General features: G+C 41.5%; 3 protein-coding genes across 7 annotated transcripts in view; 2 read left to right on the top strand and 1 right to left on the bottom strand.

Annotated features, from left to right (window-relative positions):
* The window catches only part of LOC114870573 (fibronectin type III domain-containing protein 4-like), a 31,713-nt gene extending 27,776 nt beyond the window's left edge, over positions 1 to 3,937 (top strand). Inside the window, exons 4-7 of one of the 2 annotated variants that reach the window (XR_008696171.1) lie at positions 597 to 699; positions 777 to 866; positions 1,760 to 2,265; positions 2,855 to 3,937. Coding sequence is in view for 1 of the 2 variants with exons in the window: in XM_029175411.3 (XP_029031244.1) it covers positions 597 to 699; positions 777 to 866; positions 1,760 to 1,926; positions 2,855 to 2,896 (402 nt within the window). In the remaining variant the exon portion in view is untranslated. The remainder of the gene's footprint in view (positions 1 to 596; positions 700 to 776; positions 867 to 1,759; positions 2,266 to 2,854) is intronic. The other variant, XM_029175411.3, reaches the window with a different exon arrangement.
* Positions 1 to 18,153, top strand: part of LOC129604858 (uncharacterized) — a 175,683-nt gene that overhangs the window by 87,364 nt on the left and 70,166 nt on the right. The window lies entirely within an intron of this gene.
* On the bottom strand, positions 4,420 to 16,302 carry LOC114870527 (protein unc-80 homolog). 4 transcript variants are annotated; one of them, XM_029175334.3, is made up of 26 exons: positions 15,947 to 16,302; positions 15,698 to 15,787; positions 15,498 to 15,599; positions 15,229 to 15,409; positions 14,867 to 15,132; positions 14,567 to 14,701; positions 14,354 to 14,492; positions 14,037 to 14,133; positions 13,755 to 13,925; positions 13,578 to 13,670; positions 13,252 to 13,470; positions 12,894 to 13,094; positions 11,841 to 11,964; positions 11,628 to 11,753; positions 11,417 to 11,540; positions 10,529 to 10,735; positions 10,278 to 10,462; positions 9,975 to 10,140; positions 9,654 to 9,833; positions 9,426 to 9,573; positions 8,661 to 8,717; positions 7,676 to 7,757; positions 7,491 to 7,596; positions 7,199 to 7,219; positions 6,790 to 6,971; positions 4,420 to 6,677 (listed from the first exon to the last, which is right to left on the bottom strand). In XM_029175334.3, the coding sequence occupies exons 1-26, from the start codon at positions 16,085 to 16,087 to the stop codon at positions 6,192 to 6,194; spliced, it is 4,029 nt and encodes a 1,342-aa protein (XP_029031167.1). In that variant the 5' UTR covers positions 16,088 to 16,302; the 3' UTR covers positions 4,420 to 6,191. The 4 variants fall into 4 exon arrangements, with proteins under 4 accessions (XP_029031167.1, XP_029031148.1, XP_029031175.1 ...); XM_029175315.3 differs by having other exon boundaries at positions 12,864 to 13,094; positions 15,947 to 16,300; XM_029175342.3 differs by lacking the exon at positions 8,661 to 8,717 and having other exon boundaries at positions 12,864 to 13,094.

Genomic DNA, 18,153 nt, shown 5'->3' with positions numbered 1-18,153 from the left:
ATGGACAGATTAGGATTTAGTTTTAACTCAGGGGCAATAAGGACATCTGACTTTCAAATTCTGTAACTCATTTCAATGACACATATTAATAACAGCTTTTGTACTGAACTTGCTTTTTAGACATTCAAACTTCTGGCTTCAGCTTAGAATGAAGGTGGAAGGTGGTTTGAAGTGTAGCACCACGAGTCCTTGTGAATTAGTGAATACACATGTGCTTCTGTGTGATGTCCAACTTTGTCTGAGACGAAAAAGAAATCATCTGTTTTTTGGCAGGAGCCGGGTTCTTCAAGCTGCTTGTTCAGATGTAATCCTCAGAAGAGACTCCAGGCTTAGTCTGAATTCCCTCTTTTGCCTTTAAAGCTTTTCATTCTGCCTCTACGTTCAGTACAGTTCATCCTTCAGTGATCATTCAGGATTCTGGACAAGAACCAAAGCACCTGTTGATCACTAAACATCCTCTTCCTTCTTAAATGGCAGCACTACTCTGCTTCTGCCAGGCTGGGAATGCCCCCATTTAGTAATATCCTTAATATATAATCCTAAATATATAATACATTAAAATGCAAACACTTGTTCTGATGTTTCTTTTAACTCAGGTGCAGTCTGTGGGCCTGAATGGTGACAGTCAACCCAGCCGGGCCGTCCACTTTAGGACTCTGGAGAGGAGTGACCACTATCCAGTCGGAGTCCTGGACCACCGTAAATAATACAAAGCAGCATAAGTCTGCTTTGACATCAGACACAATGTGTCACTGTGCTGAATGTCTTCTCCTCAGACGAACCAGCGATGGAAGGTCTCGGCATGACTCCTCACCTCCAGACAGGAGAGCTGCTCATTATCACCACTGTGCTGCTGCTGTGGGCAGGTGAGTGTGTGTCTCGATAAGCATAAGTGGGCATAAAGACGTGTCTCCTTGGCTGTATGTGGATAAAGGTACAGGCATAAAGAGTATACTGTATGACAATGGTGACACAAAAGGTAGTAGTAAAGGTCAGACTACCAAAAAGACTCAAATGCCAAAACATTTCCAAAGACACACTAAGTGAGCAGACAGAGAACAGCCACAATAGTATTTTTAATTTTGTGGCTCTTGTATCTGAGCAGGATAATGTAGGGCTTCAGTGCCTGTCCCAGGGCCAAGAGTCTATATACTGTATAGTATACAGACATAAGATAACACAGGGGAGGTAGCATGAAGTGTCTTGCTCAAGAACACACCTGGTGAGATGAACTGGGTTTGAACTGGGGACCTTTTTCTTCTCAAACCCACTATACCAGGCCACTAAAAGATATAATATGCATATACATACGCCTGAATATATGTGTGTACCACTGCTTAATATGTCAGAGTTTTGTGACTTATTATTTTACGTCTTGTTGGTTGTTGCTGATGTTTTTGATTACTGATGTTTTTGATTACTTCTTTTCAGTTTTGCATCTATTTTATATCCTTCTCTTAGGGCATTTTGCATCTGTTTTGTTTTTTAATCTGCTTGTCTGTTAATCTTTGTCTTTAGTTCCATTTGTTTCCTCCTTTGATAGCAGTCGTTACAGTTGCTGGAGGTCTCTACGACATAAGTGTAAATGAACTCCCAGCAAGGGGCCCCAAGTTCCCAGGGCCCCATGCTCCAATAGTCCTGTTCAGTGATCCATTTGTGACCACTGAGGGCAGACACGCCTTCATGTTCTTCTCTCGGGTGTTTATTAAGTTTTTTCACGTTTCACCTTTCTGCTTTCTGTGACATCACGACCCTCCAGCCGTAATCGCCCTCTTCTGCAGACAGTATGACATCATCAAAGACAATGACTCCAATGGCACCAAGGAAAAAGCCAAGAGGCCACTGGTTCGCACAACGTCCTCCTTCTACAATGTTTCAGCTGCCAGCTCACCCATCTACCACAATGGAGCGGTTCGCAGCAGCAGGGTGACTCATTTCTCCTGCAACCACTGATCTCTATTTAGAACCTCTAAGAACCCTCCTTCCACAGCCTTCATTTTGTGGCAGCTCATTTCTATAATGCATGATCATTCTTGGCTGCCAGGAATATTTTGTTTTCTCTAAAGAGCTTTTGTAGCTGCATCAGAGATCTCCTAGCAACCAGAGCTGCTGCCATTGTGGCTAAATATAAAACAAGCAGGTTGGAAACAGAGAGTTAGCTGGGTAAAGTGAGCATTCTGACAGACTGGAACCATTTCCAAAAACCTGGAGATCCTGGAGTTTCAGCCTTGGCTGCACAAATCAGCTTGTACAGCAATAGATTTGGTAAATAAAATATGAATATTTGCAAACATAAAAACACAATGCAAATACTGTATATTTACTTGATCTAAACAAAGTTACGGTATATAACACAGACAAACACTTTTTTATATAAAATAATAGGTAAAATTCCAATAATGTTAATGTTAATCATTTTTATCTCCTTACACAAAGGACAATATTTGAAAATACATATCCTATCTTACTCAATCCTGTGTTTATTATTATAAAGCTTGTTTCGCATAACAATCTACAGTATCATGTTTTACTTCTGTCAATGCCAACTTTAAGATTAAATAAGCAGAATTATATTACTTATTGTACTCTTTAATATACTAAAAAATAACGTGGCCATATTCTATTTGACTTTTTCAGATGGTAGACAATTCTCCTATCAGGTCTTTACTGAAGTTTAAAAAAAAGTTTAAATACTTAAATACAAAGACTCATTAACTAATCAATGACTGTTGATAAGCACATGGAAGCACATGTAAATCCCCCCACACAACTCATGTTTGTGACCCTGAGTCTCTGTGTGTGTGATTCGTGTTTGTGCAGACTGCTTCAGCTCACCATTTTCTCCTTTTTGCAGCTTCACAGAGCCTCCTCCTCCATCAGCATCATTAGAGTGTGAGTTTGGATGCTGATGCTGAGTTTAGGGAATAGTGCATCAACAGGAGACATTTCAGTCAGTTTATTTTGACAAATAGAGACTTTTTAGATCTTCTGAGTAATTTCATTTTAGTGAAAACTGACAAATAAATATAAAACTGAGGAATCACACTGTGGATAAAATGAACGTCAACATCATGGATCATGGCTGAAGGACCATTGGATTATGTTTTGATTTTGAATCAATGTTATTTCAACGTTTTCCTGTCAACATTAAAAGTTGTGCTCCAACCGCAAAACGTTTCTTATTCTTCTTAAATCTTATTATATTTATTCGCAGTATAAACCTTTTTACAAGCATTAGCATTAAATGTTATTTCAGTGTTACATCAACACCACAGAAACAACTGGTGTTATTTTAACCATATTTTAATGTTGATTCATAGGTATTTTGTTTTACAAGCATGTTGTTTCAATGCTAATGTCATAACATTAACATCATAACAATACAATTATTTTAACCCCATTTTAAAGTTGGATGTCGGTTGTGTGCCTGCTGGGCATTGTTGAACAAATCCACGGCTGTACAGATTTCTTCTTCAACTGCAAATATTTGTCACTATGTTGGCAAAGTTCTATCCACCACAAATATATTATTTTTATTTCCTTATCTAACATGTCTGTGTTTGAGTAGAGGGTTTTTCTGTATGTAGTATATGTAATCATATGAATTTGTAGAGCACATTATTTAAAAACGTTAAGATTCAAGTGTAATTTTAACATTTTTAACTTTGATCCTCAGGCACCATCTTCAAATGTCATGTTAATTGTCTGTGAATGTTCAATTTTATCAAGATCATATTAATTAAGGAGTGTTTTTTTATTAACAATTTCAGGTGATGTTTCAAGAGTTTCAATTTATTTACTACGCTTCACATCAATTGACGGTTAATAAAATCATCAATCATCATTGGTGTTTGAATGGATAAAATGTAAGATTACTGTAAAATGTTTGGATTTCTGTGGTTTCAAATAAACTGATGTCAGCATTTGTGTTCAGGCACTTTAGGAGTTTTTTGTGAACTGAGATGGGAGGTATATTGACCTCTCTGGACCACCATACCTCCTTCTGCTTTGTTACGTGATGAGCTCCAAGTCTGGCCAAGAACCAAAGCACCAATTGAGAACTAATTTTATTTGACCTCTGACAGGCAGTTTTTGCCGTTTTGCTTACGGATACTTTTTGTTTTTCCAAAAGAAACAGAACAAGATCCCAAACCTAACAGAAGTTACATTAAGTTCTTTTAAACTGTAGACTCTCGTTATGAATACAGATGCTTTTCAGTGGTTCCACATAAACTGTGGTAAAGGAAAAATCAAGGTTAGTACTTTTCAGATTCTACCTAGAAATTAATTGGATTCTTCTCACAGGATAAAAACACTGATTCTACAACAGTCACAATATATTATTTAGATATTAATTATTATTAATAATTGCTATATGATAACACTAACCTGGTATAAATAAAATAAAAAACAAAGAAGCATTGTAACCAATAACCATTTATTAGTACTGTATATTGCAGAAATACTCTTGTTTGTAGCTGTATTTTAACTTTGCACAAAGACAGACACACAACAATTTAAAAGACACAGTATGTGTCTACACAAAATGTGTCTAAAAAAAATCTGCATCGCTTTCACATACTTCGACAAAGTAGCCTATGACAACATACATTTAATTGTGTATCTCATGATTTATGTTACGGTAACTGTATATTAAAATGCACAAAAGTGAAACTGCCATTGAACTGGTACAGTAGATGTCAAGTAAGTTATGACCTGTTTTTTAATTTTAATTTCAGTGATTTCAGATCATTTGTTATATTACTGTGTCCTTCTGTGTAGTTCAGTGTACTGTAAGTAACCACAGTCGAGTAACTAAACTCTTTAGAAGAATTAAGTTTTTTATGAATAAAAGTGGGTTTGTTAAGGCATGGGATGAGTGATGAGGTAACAGCTATCTACTGCATCATTTCATTACAAATGAAATTGCTTTGACCTTTGTGAACATTAAACAACATTACAGACAAGCGACAACACTGCAACATCAGGACAAATGTGAATTTTAGCTCTAAATTCCTATACTGGTTGACCACAGAAACAAGAGAAGTCTTTGGTCACAAAATAATCTGCTGAGACACGGAGCAGTACAATACACACTGTAGAATCAGCTCACGTACAGATGTTCAACATGATGCACGAGATGTTTTAGCCGTAGAAATACTCAAGACAAAATCTGCCACTGAAACCAGAATGAAAAACTGCTTTCAGCTCCAGGCAGGTAGTTCAGCTGGTTGAATCATTGTTTTCATATTGCTAGTGAGACGACAGTCAATTAAGCGTAATACTTCATTTCAAATGAATAATGCTCCCCCTGCCTGTCTACCTTAAAGTTGTACCACTAGCTATGGCTTTTTAATCCACTAATTTTAAATCCAAAATTAGTGGATTTAAAAATGTTTTTGTCTGTGCTCGACTTATATATAAATAGTTATCTTCATAAATGTTAAATAAGTATATACATTTTTTCAAGTACAAGTTTCATCACATAGCTTTATAATGCAATTTCTGTATTAATTTGATTTTATTAATAAAGCTTTCCTCTCACCCACAGTTTAATATACTGAGAATACAACTTCTGTATTTTCTCTCTTTTATAATCTTTTCTAACATTTTGTATTTGTTATAAGTTATAGCATTTCCTTATAAATTTATATACCATTAATCTTTTCATTATAGATATACTGTAGAGTAATAGTTAAATATAATAGAAAAATTGATGAGATAAGCATTTTTTTTTTACTTTCACTATAAACACTATGTGTTACAATGAGGTTTATAACGAAAATAAATTTCAGAATAAAACTGACTACAGTAGCGTAAACCAAACATATGTGGAGATCAGGAACGAAGCTTAGCTGCTACTGCACATTCAACATTTAGGCTGCCTCACTGATACACTGGAAATTATTTTGATGTCCATATCCAACTATTAAGAAAGGTACAACATCAAACGAATACTGAGGGGGGAGTTTTGTAAACCTAAAGTCTAAACCAACAGGGAACAAGCAGACTTCAGTTAATCACACATTGGCTGAGCACAAATAAAGCGATATATAGATATACTTGAACAGATGTTAAAACTAAACTTCTGTCTGTACATTCCCTTTCTTTACAGACTCCCTATTTTTTGTATTCTTCAGATTTATAGCAAGTATATAAGATGAAAGACAAATACAATCCACTTTTTACCCTCACACGTGGGACTCATCCAGATCTAAGTCCACAGGCGAGAAGGGCAGGGGTGACCTGCGGGGTGACCGACAAGGCAAGGGAGGGGACAGCAGAGGAGTGAGGAGGGGGTTCTCCGTCCCATCGTCCTCACTGAGTTGAAGCAGGGTGCCGCTGTGCGGCAGGAGCTCTGTGGTGTCCTCGTCCCCAGGGCTCTCTCTGATCCTGGGCGGCCCCAGTGGAGGCGGAAGAAGAAGCGGGACTGAAGGCACCAGGGGTGGTGGGGGACCTGGAGCAGGTGCCGTGCTCAGAAGAGGAAGCGGCGGAGGGAGTGGAGAGGTGGTCCGGCATAAAGGGGGGGGGGAGCAGGTTCGGGACCATGGCAGCGGGGAGCAGGTCCCAGAAAGGGGTGTTGAGGTAGAGGGGCGAGAGATGGAGGGGGGAGGAGAGAGTCTGCTCCCGAGGCCCCACGGCTCTCTCTGCTCACTGCTGCTTATAGTTGGAGGGACCTGGTGGAGAATAAATCTTAAAGTGGCAAAGCTAAAATTAAAATGAACCTGCATGAACTAGTGAAAGCATAAACTGGACACATATCTCTGTTAAGACATGGAAGCCTTCTACCTGTGTGTTGGCACAGCTGTGGAGGTCGGCAGTGACTGTGGCTGAGCCAGTGGAAGGCACTTCCAGCGTGGGGAAAGAGGTAGGACTAGTCTTCCTGCCCTCGAGTGGAGAGTCCACAGCGCTGGGAGCCTGCTGCCTTTGATTCTCTGTAAAGGTGACGGACCTCTTCTGGTCTCCGTGTGCTGTGGACACACATGCATATGCACAGTCTATGAGGGCAACTCGGGCTAGCAACTTGCTAAAGCATCAGTACCACCAAAGAGTAGAGGCAGGGATGGGAGAGGAGGGCTAGGCGGCGACCAGAAAGGGATGCAAGACAGACATGCAGAGCATCCTATTGGGTGAGGTTGAAGATAAAAGGGATGGGCCGTTGCAGGGTGGAGAGAAAGGGTCAAGGGTTGTGTCTCACCTTCACAGTCCAATAATGTTTCTTTATTTCGAAAGACAGGGCATGAGACAGAATAGAGTAAGAAGAGTCCGTTTGGAGACAGGTGGAATAGAAACAGATCAAACACAGGTCGTGAATGGAGAAGGCGGATCAACAGTAACTGTAGATTTTAAAATGATGAATACACGTATCTTTCAGTCTAAATTTGCGGTGCACTAGATCTCAGGTTCAGTGTAATTCAGTGAGGGACTCATTCTTGTTGTAAGACAGTCACCGTCACTCATGTACAATACATACTCAAGAGAGCCATTACCCAGTGGTTTGTTCTTGGGCTGAATGCTTCTTCGGGTTGTAGAAAGTCTTGCTCCAGATCGACCACGTGGCTCATTCTTGGGGATGGACAGCAGGGGGCGGCGCAGCTGCAGGGAAGTCTCTGTTTCAGTTGGCTACAATGATCATAAGCTCAAAGAAGAACATGATAGAAACAGTTGTCAGCACCTGCCTGAGGCCACGCTTTCGTCCTAGCGGTGGCTGTATGAGAAGGTTCTGCTGGCCTGGCTCGCTCTGCACGCTGGCAACCCTGGTTCAGCCAATCAAAGGGGCACACACACACACACACACACACACACACACACACACACACACACACACACACACACACACACACACACACAGCAGAGAAGACACAAACACAACCATTATGATGTCAACCAAGCACCAGCCAGGTTCCATGCTGACTGACCACAAGATGTCGCTGCTATTCTACCTGTTTACCCACTACACAACACACACTATGTTACAAGACACCCAGTCACGAAAACAGTGCTGCCATGATTCATACACTAAGAACACAACAGGGGATATTAGGGGCTGGTGTAGCAACAGAAAAAAGATTACTTAGATTAAAACTTAAATGGAAGAATTTTATTAACGTGTTTACTTACTAAATAGACAAAGAAAACAAGATGTCCTTGCATTACGATTGCCACCCCAGGTCCCCCTTTGCCCCTACAGATTGGTATCCAAGTAGGACGCCCAATATGATCAGCGAGAAGCCTTATAGACATAAACAGTATGAAAACACAATGGCACTAATGGAAGAAAGGTTGACTTTGGTGAAGACCCACTGCTGACAGAGTAGAGAGGCAGAGCTCCATGGCCCCAGAGATATTTTAGTGAGTGAGTCAAGGCCTGGTTAGGACAGCAGAGCAGATGAGCTAAGGATATGAGGGTCAGTGTGGAGCTCAAAAGGAAGTGGGTGAAGGGGACAGAGACAAGGCATACTGGACCCACACAGAAAGAGAGAGACAGGTAAGTGCGGGGTGAGGGAAGTGTGACGGGCCAAGGTGATTCGACTGGATGCAGATGAATGATCAACGACGAGGCGGCCAATAGGAGGCCGTCTCGAAGCGATGCCCCTCCTACTGGTGAAAGGATGCAAGAACGCACCAACGGGACACACACACACAGAGGGCCACTGTACCTAGAGAGGTTACCCTCCTGCAGAAGGCCCTGGGACTCATCTAGCACATTGGGTTCACTGTAAAAAGGGGGTCGAAGGGGGAAAATGGGAGTTTAGGGAGTGCAGTCGAGATCTACCAACAGACCAACGAGATCTACCAACGAGATCTACCAACGAGATCTACCAAGCCCCTGTGTCTACCTGTTAAAAGAGGATGCTACTTGTAGCTACCACAAATGGCCAGAGCTGGAGCAGGTTTTCTTAAACAATTGTACCAAGATAGGCCATTTTAACAAACATCATTGTGAAGAGCTGAATAAAAGAACATTATAAATCAACAGATATAGACAGAAAAATGATGGTGGTGGTGGGATATGACCAGTTGATTCCTTCCATTATATTACTGTTATACATTACATGAGCATGCCAAAATTTCAATCTTACGTTTTTGAAACAAATAATTTTACTGGGTTAAACCAATAATAAAGACGACTTAGTTAATTTTTTAAATTAATTAATTAAAACCACAACATTCACAAATGAGCAGGCGCGTTTATTCAGACACTATCATGACATGGGGGTCTCGATAAGGAATATGTGTATTTATGCAAACCAGGCTTCATAACTAAATTTGATTCTTGTGTTTTTATGCAAGAACAGTATTGGAGCTGCTAATTAATGTTGTCCCCCAGTATATGTACTACATTAAATGTAACTGTATACACTCCCATACTATAAAGGTTTGCTGATTTTCCCTTCTCAGGGTCAGTTTGTGAGACATGCTACCTGTGGCTGGGCAGCATGGTGGTGCGGGGGGCCTCGGGCTGGGCGGCAGCTGAACCAGTGGCGTGGCTGGAGAAGCGGCGCTGTGATATTACCCTGGGCAGGAAGGCTTCATGCTCGCTCACAACACTGGGAATGCTTATGGAGTCGTCTAGGCATGAAAAAACAAAGTTCAGTTCAGTTGTAATTTCTAAAAAGACAAATGTCAAGCAGGACAGGGATGTGTCTGACTCTCTTCATCGTCCTCATCGGTGCGGCTGAGGGTGTCCTGGGAGGGCTGGCGTGACGGTTGGCTGTCCTGCTCCCAGACTGTGCCGGTGCCAGTGTTGGAGCGGGACATTGTCGCCAAACTGAGGCGGTATGCTGATGTAGAGGTGCCCACTGTGCTGATAGACGTTTTGCCTTGGTAAGCTGTTAAGGATTGGTACATAAAACAGACATTATTGTAGTATTTCTGTCAATTAAGATTTGATCATAGACTCATGAACATGGACTGATGAACATTTAAACCAAACACTACCACAACCAGTCATGTTCTTGTTAATGTCTAACCAGAGCCACTGTGCACGGCCTCCTTGAGTATCTTCAGTTCATTGTTAAACTCTGCGAAAAGGGAGCTCTTGCAAAGAGGTCTCGGAATGAAGCGTCGCTCCAGCTGGTCGGCGATGTGGTGACGTGCAGTGATCTCCTCCTGAGAGTCAGCGGGCTGCGTCAACAACTACAGCATGTACAGGAAACAAGTGAGGCAGAAGAAATAAAGGACAATGAGGCAAAAAGAGTGTACGAAAATAAATGTTTTATGCGATGATGTAACATGACGTGAGAATCAAATCATTAAGTTTTTTGAGGCTTTACCTTGCACTGTATGAAGGGCCTCAGCAGGACAAAAATAGGGATACGGGTTCGGACGATGAAGTCAATGAAGTCCCAGAAGGCCAAGCCGCCCACCTTCCTTAGAGCCATCTCTTTCACCTGCAGGCTCAGCCGGTACCACTGGTTTCCCAGTGAGCGCTCAAAGCAAACCAGGACAACCTTCAGAGCTGGAAAAGAAGGAGGTTGAGCCAGAAAAGTGTGGGGAATAAACCACTGTCAGTTTTTGGTTGTACCCAGATATGCGGCCTGACTGGTAGACTCAGCTAAACCCTCTCGACGCAGATCCTTCCCCGCATCGCCTGGGGTGGAACAGTGAGCCGGAGAAGCGTCAAGCATGAAGTTTTTGGTGCGAGAGGTAGAGATGATACGAGGAGGTAGGAGGATATTGATGACTGTCTGGAGAAGCAGGAAGATCTCAGGCTGCTCAAGGTGGGGACTGTCTGTGGGGTGGAGGGCATACAGATAGTTAGAATTAGAGTTAAATTATTAGCATTAGAGAACTAGCAATAGTATCACCTACAGTTATGATCATTTCTACGAAAAAGAAGGCTTTTGTTTAATTTCAATGTGGCTTATAACTAACTGGATTGTACAATAGCTGCAATTTTACTTTTGTTGACTAAGGCCAAATGATTATTACGGTCCAATTTACACGTTCAGTACTGACTTATTTTGTTTGTAGTTTCTAATTTTGCTATATTGTATGTACGTAAACTACCGTTCAAAGGTTTGGGGTCACCCAGACAATTTTGTGTTTTCCATTAAAAGTCACACTTTTATTTACCAGCATGAGTTGTACAATGAATGAAAAATGTAGTAGTGTAGTTGCTGGAAATGGACCTCTATACACCTAAGTAGTAAATATTGCAGCAAAAGACATTTTCAGCTAGAATAGTCATTTACCACATTAGTAATGTAAACAGTGTATAACTGAATCGTTCATTGCAAAAAAAGTGCCTTTCTGTCAAAAATAAGGACATTTCTAAGTGATCCCAAATTTTTGAACGGTAATGTACATTTATGTTTGAATTTTAACAATAGAGATCTCCACATAGTAACACAAGATAAGATTTTTTACATGTGAGATAGAAACTAATATTGTTAGTGTTAGGAGCTTTTACCTTTGCTTCCAGACCCCACTGTCAGTACAAAGGGAATTAGCAGGTTAAGCAGCATCCCTTCTCGCCTCTCCTGGTTGGTGAAAGGTGAAATCACATGGCTGAGAGGGAAGTCTTCCTTCAGTGCCTATAAAAGAGAAAACACAGGATGCAAAAGTAAAGCATTCTGAGTGGATTGGAGTGTAAGAACTGGATGAATGTAGCTGAGACTTGCTTGGATCTGCAGTGCAACCAGTCTAACCACTGCTGTGCTGAAGGGCAGTGGAGGTGAGAGATAGGGGCTGAGGTGGAGAAGTGGGAGCCCATCTGCCACACTGGAGGGTCCAACCACACCCATCACCTGGCAACACGCAAAAAATGCTCAACATCCATGAAAAGGACAAGAGTGATCAAAATAATGGTTTGTGCAATCTTGTGTTTTCCATACCAGGTTAACGCAGACATTTATCAGTGATCGAAGGTGTGGAAGGAAAGAAATGATTGGCTGTCGTTGAAGGGTGAGGCAGATCCCTTCGATCAGACTGCTGGCTGCCTCCCACTCAACCTGTCTCCTGGAGAACACCCAGCCGCACAACACCACACCCACATAATAGCAGATTGTCATCAACTTTGATACTTTCAAAGCAGGCTTCAGCATGGCATCAGAGCAGAATCACATGTTTGAGTTCCACAAGTCTATCCAGCAAAATAGAAAAAGACACTACATACATACCCTCAGTGCCACATTTACTACAGTGAAACACCGGAAATACAGCAAAGCTCACAAATACAGCACACTCCACATTGCAGAAACAAATCTGTAAACAGTGATCCCTCTGAGACGGCCAGGTCCAGTCTGGTGAAAGTCTAATTAGGTTTGCTTTATTCTGCTCCATCTTTTTTTTCATTTTCAGCTTATGTTCATGTCTGTCAACCACTTCATGGAATCGCAGACAGAGAAGCTGTAATGTTCATGTGGTTTCATGAATCGTCTTCCTGTAGCATAATGGAATTAAAGGGTGTATTTTTTGTGTTGTTGTACTAAACTACTGCAACACAACTACATATAAAGGTAAAAGGGCATGTGTGACCATGTCTATCAATGAATGACAGACAGTAAAACTTTATTGTTCACACACATACTCGTATTTGAAAGCAAATTTGACATCTAATCTAGTGAGGAGCTTTTATGACACAAATCAGAATACACCTGGCTTAGAGAAAACACCAGTGTTAGTACACATCCATTCGCACCCACATCTGGATTTAACTCCACACGCACATCCTGATGTGCCGGCACAAAAACACACCACAGCAGCACTTACGGTACTGTACTGTACATCACCCACGAAGGCAGCACCACAGAGGAGAGTGCCAAGAAGCTGCCTATCTACTGTGCACACCAAGGCACTGGGACAGCACGATACACTCACAGGCGAACAGAGAAAAAATGGGATTGTATTCAACAGACCTGGTGCATAATGCCTGTGGGCGAGCGCACCTGAGCGTAGGCATCTTGTGGATTTTGTTGAACATGCGATCCAGCCGTTTGAGGATGAGGATGAGAGCAGGGCGGACCGCTTCTGACGACCAATCCGTTATAGGGAGCATTTCCATGATGTAACGCCGCAGTCCTCGGCTCTCCATGGTCAGGGTGTCATAAGGTGCCAGCTTCAGTAGAGCATGGGCAATCTCTGCTAGCCTGGAAAAGAGATGGATTTATTGACACTGCAACTTACAAGTGCTTTTTAAGCGGAACATCATCTCAGTTACAGTAGTTGCATTATCTTAAACTAAATAATTTAAACTAACTGTTTACTTACAGACAACCAAACTCAGTGGTAGGTAAATCGCATCACCTCATGTGGGACTTGATGTCCAGCAGTTCCAGGGCCGTTACCCGGGGTTCACCAGCAACATTCTGCAGGATTTTGAGGCGTGGTCCACAGTGCTTGTAAAACTCGGTGCAGATGTTTAACAGTGACTCGCGTGGCCGGCGAAACTCTTCCCTGGCAATGCGCTCGTCCAACTCCTCTCTTGGCATGCCCTGACCTTCTTCTAACAGGTGGAGGTTGTCCCTAGAAATCCAAAGGGGACCTCAGATCTTTGTTCCATGCATTAATTCTGCGAGTCGTACAAGGTGAGTTATCACCTACAGCTAGACACGCCATCATTCATGCAGTACCTGGTGTTGACCCCTCCTGACATGGCGTGATTGGCTGTTGTGCCTCCCTTATGGCCCTGATCGCAGCGGGACATCTGAGGCGCTGTCATGGGCCTGCGTAGGACATGCGTATATAATCATTAGAGCTGGAGGCATTTGCCTGAAAGAATCTTGCGTTCCATTTTACTGCAATGAGACCTTGTGAGGGTCTCAGAGCTGTAGAGTAGGGCCTGCAGTGACGTGGCCAGAGCGGCGATGGCTGCAATCTCATCCCTGGCAACTGATGCCGACTCCATTGTAACTGTGTTGCTCTTGAGCTTCTGGAGGTAGCAGGGCACCAAGGCCTCGAGCACCATCAGCATCTGGAGACTAGAGAGAGACAGACTGAGAAGTTAAAAGCCTATTGTAGAAAAGACTCATATATTGCACAGCAGGAACATGACAAAGGAGTAATGCATAATCTAATGTGTATCTCCATACCTCCTGAAGGATTCAGGAGCATAAGCAACCACAGTAACACACAGCTTGATGGCCTCACTGATAGAAAAGGCCAAGTCTTCATTACCATAACAGAAATCTGACAAACAAACAAATGCACTTAATTTGGCAACATTTGCACACAAACATATGCATTATATTAAACATTTTATGGACACTGCAATTGATTAATAATTTCTCACTAGTACAATTTAAATTTAGCTTTGTTTCATGAAAGCATCACATCTCAATGATACTACCGTACAACATTGCAGCAGGATAAAAAAAAAGGTTCCAAGATACAGTAGTTGAAAATGTACCAAGAGATCGTAATGGTTTCTCTGCCTTGACCAGCTCCAAAGCATCAAGGGCATCCTGGGTCTCACCCTCCAGAGACACCAGCAGGTCAAAAAGACACTGTGCCGACACTCCTTTGGACAGACCAGTGCTGGTGCTGGTCTAGGATATGAGTTAAAGACAGGATTTAGACATAGAGAAAATATAAAACGAAGTATGTGGGTCAAAAGACTCACTGTGAATTCCAACAGTGGAGCCACACTTGCAAACAGCTGCAGGATGAAGGGCTTGCGGTGGAGGATATAAAACTGACGGCAGCAAAACTCTATGCCCTGCCTCAGTAAAGGGTTGCTTTCATAATCGGCATAGACCTGTTACAAAAACACAGGCAGGGCAATCTGTGACTTTATGTGAGGGGGAGGCAGACGTCAGCAACCCTCTAGTGAAGGTACAGGTATAGTGAAGGTACATTAGGTGAAAAAGGTCAAATCTGATCAGTCAGACCACATCAGAATCCTGTAACACTGCTAAATTACCTGCAGCATTGTTGGCAGGATCCACTGGTAACCACTCAACGAAAAGAGATGGTTGAAGTGAACAGAGGTATTGATGGCGGTGGCAGTGTACTGCTTGAGGAGGGAGCTGTCTTCTGGGTGAAGTAGCAGTGCTCCGTTGAAAACGTTGAGGAAAAGCATCATCTCATCACCCCAAGGGTATTCACTGGGCATGCCTAGAAACATCTCCTCCAGCAGCTTAATCCACAGCACCTTGTGGAGGGTGTCCAAGCCGAACAGCTCCTTACCTGGAAGATGGGGAGGAGTCAAGCCAATGAGGGAGGTACAAATACTACCCCCCAAACTATGCAAGCATGTAGTGATACAGGTAGAGTCTGCATCACCTTGTGGTTCGTTGAACAGAGAGAACTCTGCATCAATGGCAGTTCGGGGGAAGGAGGGCAGGCGCAGGAGATCTTCTTGGAGGAGCGAAACATGAGATTGCTTGTGTATGGTTGGCATGTGCTGTGTAAGGGAGATGAGGAAGAGAACCCGCCCAACCTCTTCTAGTTTACGGGAAAACACCTAGCAGAAATACAGAAAAGCAGGCAAATACAGTACTGTATGTGATGTTTTCCTTCAGGGTTAATTGTCCATTCTTAAATCTTAATACCTGTTTTTGGATAAGCTCCTGCCCTTTCTCTGGCAGCATGTGGACTAGGTTGAGTTGAGGAGAAACAGACCTTCGGAAGGGGTAGATGTCTCTTACATACGTCTGTACATGGAGGAAAAAATACCAGAAAAAAGTACTGACATCCTTTGAAGAGAAATGAAAACAAGTTTTCTTAGTTTTAGAGTAGCTTTTCCCTATACCTTATTATAATGGATGAGATTCCATCGCTTGTCCATTAGGAAGTAGTGTGCAGATCTTGCCTCTGGGATGTTAAAGAATTCAAGGCACTCCTGGTTGAAGAAAGAAGAGAAATGTTTAAATTATTTTATTAGTTTTTACATTAACTACTGACCTTAGGTTACTCCCATTATCCTTTTTGATATTCCTCAAGTCCTATCCAGCCTAAATTCTTTTTGGATGAGAAGCAAGTTTTCTTTGAGTGATATTACCTTCAGCAGGGCATCAAACTGTGTGTCTTCATGAACTGGAAGCTGTGTTGGGATGTCACATTCATTCTGTCCATGCACCACCAGTGTTTTAGTCCCTGCATCAACAACGCATAGGAGAAATATTTGACCCTGGACATTCATAAAAAGCAGACATTATTACATTATATTTAAATCTGTTTGTAGTAGTCTAGTTATTACTGTATTGTTTTTTTTTATTTTTTCTTTCAAACACGTAAAAGCAGTTGATATACCAACACACATAATTTCGCAGATATACAAGAAAATGCATTTCAGCTTTCAATTGACCTAGTACATGCTTGAACGGAGTAGGAAGAAGTTAGACTTATCTAGTCCTACTTCGTGACCTCACCTTTTAATCAATGTTTAAACCCATAATCTTTTAACCACTTATACCAATTCAATGTTTAGTTTATGTTTAATGACAATGTTTAATGTACAGTATGTAATTCAAATTCAATGCTTTAACCAAATAGAAGACATTTTATTCGCTCCCTTTTTTCTTTTACAGTTTTAAAGCACATGTCTTTCACACTGAGTGATCCACCTATTTGGAGCCCCTAATGTTTTACCCACTCATGAAGACGAAACTCACTCATTACCATATTTACACTTCATTAGTGGGAGAGCTGAACAGCTCTCACACTATTGAGATCTTCGCTCTTTATTAGTGGGAGAGCTGAACAGCTCTCACACTATTGATATCTTCGCTCTTTATTTTTAGTGGGAGAGCTGAACAGCTCTCACACTATTGAGATCTTCGCTCTTTATCACAGTGAATGCTGCAAAGCATTCACTGTATTGTTTTTCTAAACTTTATTATTATTATTATTAGTGGGAGAGCTGAACAGCTCTCACACTATTGAGATCTTCGCTCTTTATTAGTGGGAGAGCTGAACAGCTCTCACACTATTGAGATCTTCGCTCTTTATTATTAGTGGGAGAGCTGAACAGCTCTCACACTATTGAGATCTTCGCTCTTTATTATTATTATTATTATTAGTGGGAGAGCTGAACAGCTCTCACACTATTGAGATCTTCGCTCTTTATTATTATTAGTGGGAGAGCTGAACAGCTCTCACACTATTGAGATCTTCGCTCTTTATTAGTGGGAGAGCTGAACAGCTCTCACACTATTGTTATCTTCGGTCTTTATTAGTGGGAGAGCTGAACAGCTCTCACACTATTGTTATCTTCGGTCTTTATTAGTGGGAGAGCTGAACAGCTCTCACACTATTGTTATCTTCGGTCTTTATTATTATTATTATTCTTCTTCTACTTATTCCGCCCTTTTTTTGATTGCTATCTACTTTTTAACGCTTCATCGTAGAATCGTCGTTCAACTTTCTAAACGTGTGTCATCTTTAGGAGATGTGGGCTATTACTTTTTATGTTTTCAGCTTTTCAACTTTTAATGTTATTCAACTTTTTTCATCGTTTTTTTATAATGGTCGTCTATGGGAATCATCGTTCAACTTTTTGTCAACTTCCCTCTTTTCATCAGCGTCTATCATCGTCATACTTTGGCGTAGAAACGTCATTTCAACTTCAAAAGCGTCCATCATCGCTCAACTTTCTCCTCGTAAATCAGCGTTGTCGTATCTTCTATACTTTTTGACTCGTGAACGTTTAAATATGGTGTGGTCTTTGTTAAATTTTCAGCTTTTCCATTAGTGTGTATTGGGTCAGTTAGAGTGCGTGATGTCACAGCTACAGTGAGAATGTGCGCTTTTTTAAGACAGAACTTCTGTCTCTAACTTGTCACTACAGCCACAATTTTTACTCTATCAACGTAATTATTTCACTAAATCGTAGTCATACTTGTCTTCTTTCTAATGATGTGTCTGGCTTTACCCTCAGACTTATACTTTAGTCGCTATCGACCTCAAAGCACAGAGAGATCCTGAAATTCTCCCATAGACTCTAATGATAATTTTTGGCAGACGTCTGGAGAAAAAAAAGGAGGAGACATATTTTGAAATTGCGACTGTGGCTACAAACGTTTGTCCTCAAACATAAAATTCACACCATTTGCTCATTGAAGCCTTGGGACTCGTAAAATGAAATAATTTTTGTGATAACTATCATGGTTTAGCTGGAACAAGCCTGTTTATACAGGGTGAAACTCTGCTTTTACAGAGCAGAGTGAGCCTGATTTTCCCGCCTTTCGTCTCCATGGCGACGGCGCA

This window comes from Betta splendens, chromosome 2 (assembly GCF_900634795.4).
Source record: "Betta splendens chromosome 2, fBetSpl5.4, whole genome shotgun sequence".
NCBI classification, from domain to species: domain Eukaryota; kingdom Metazoa; phylum Chordata; class Actinopteri; order Anabantiformes; family Osphronemidae; genus Betta; species Betta splendens.
Note: the sequence above shows the minus strand (reverse complement) of the source record. Positions and strands in the feature narration are given on the sequence as shown.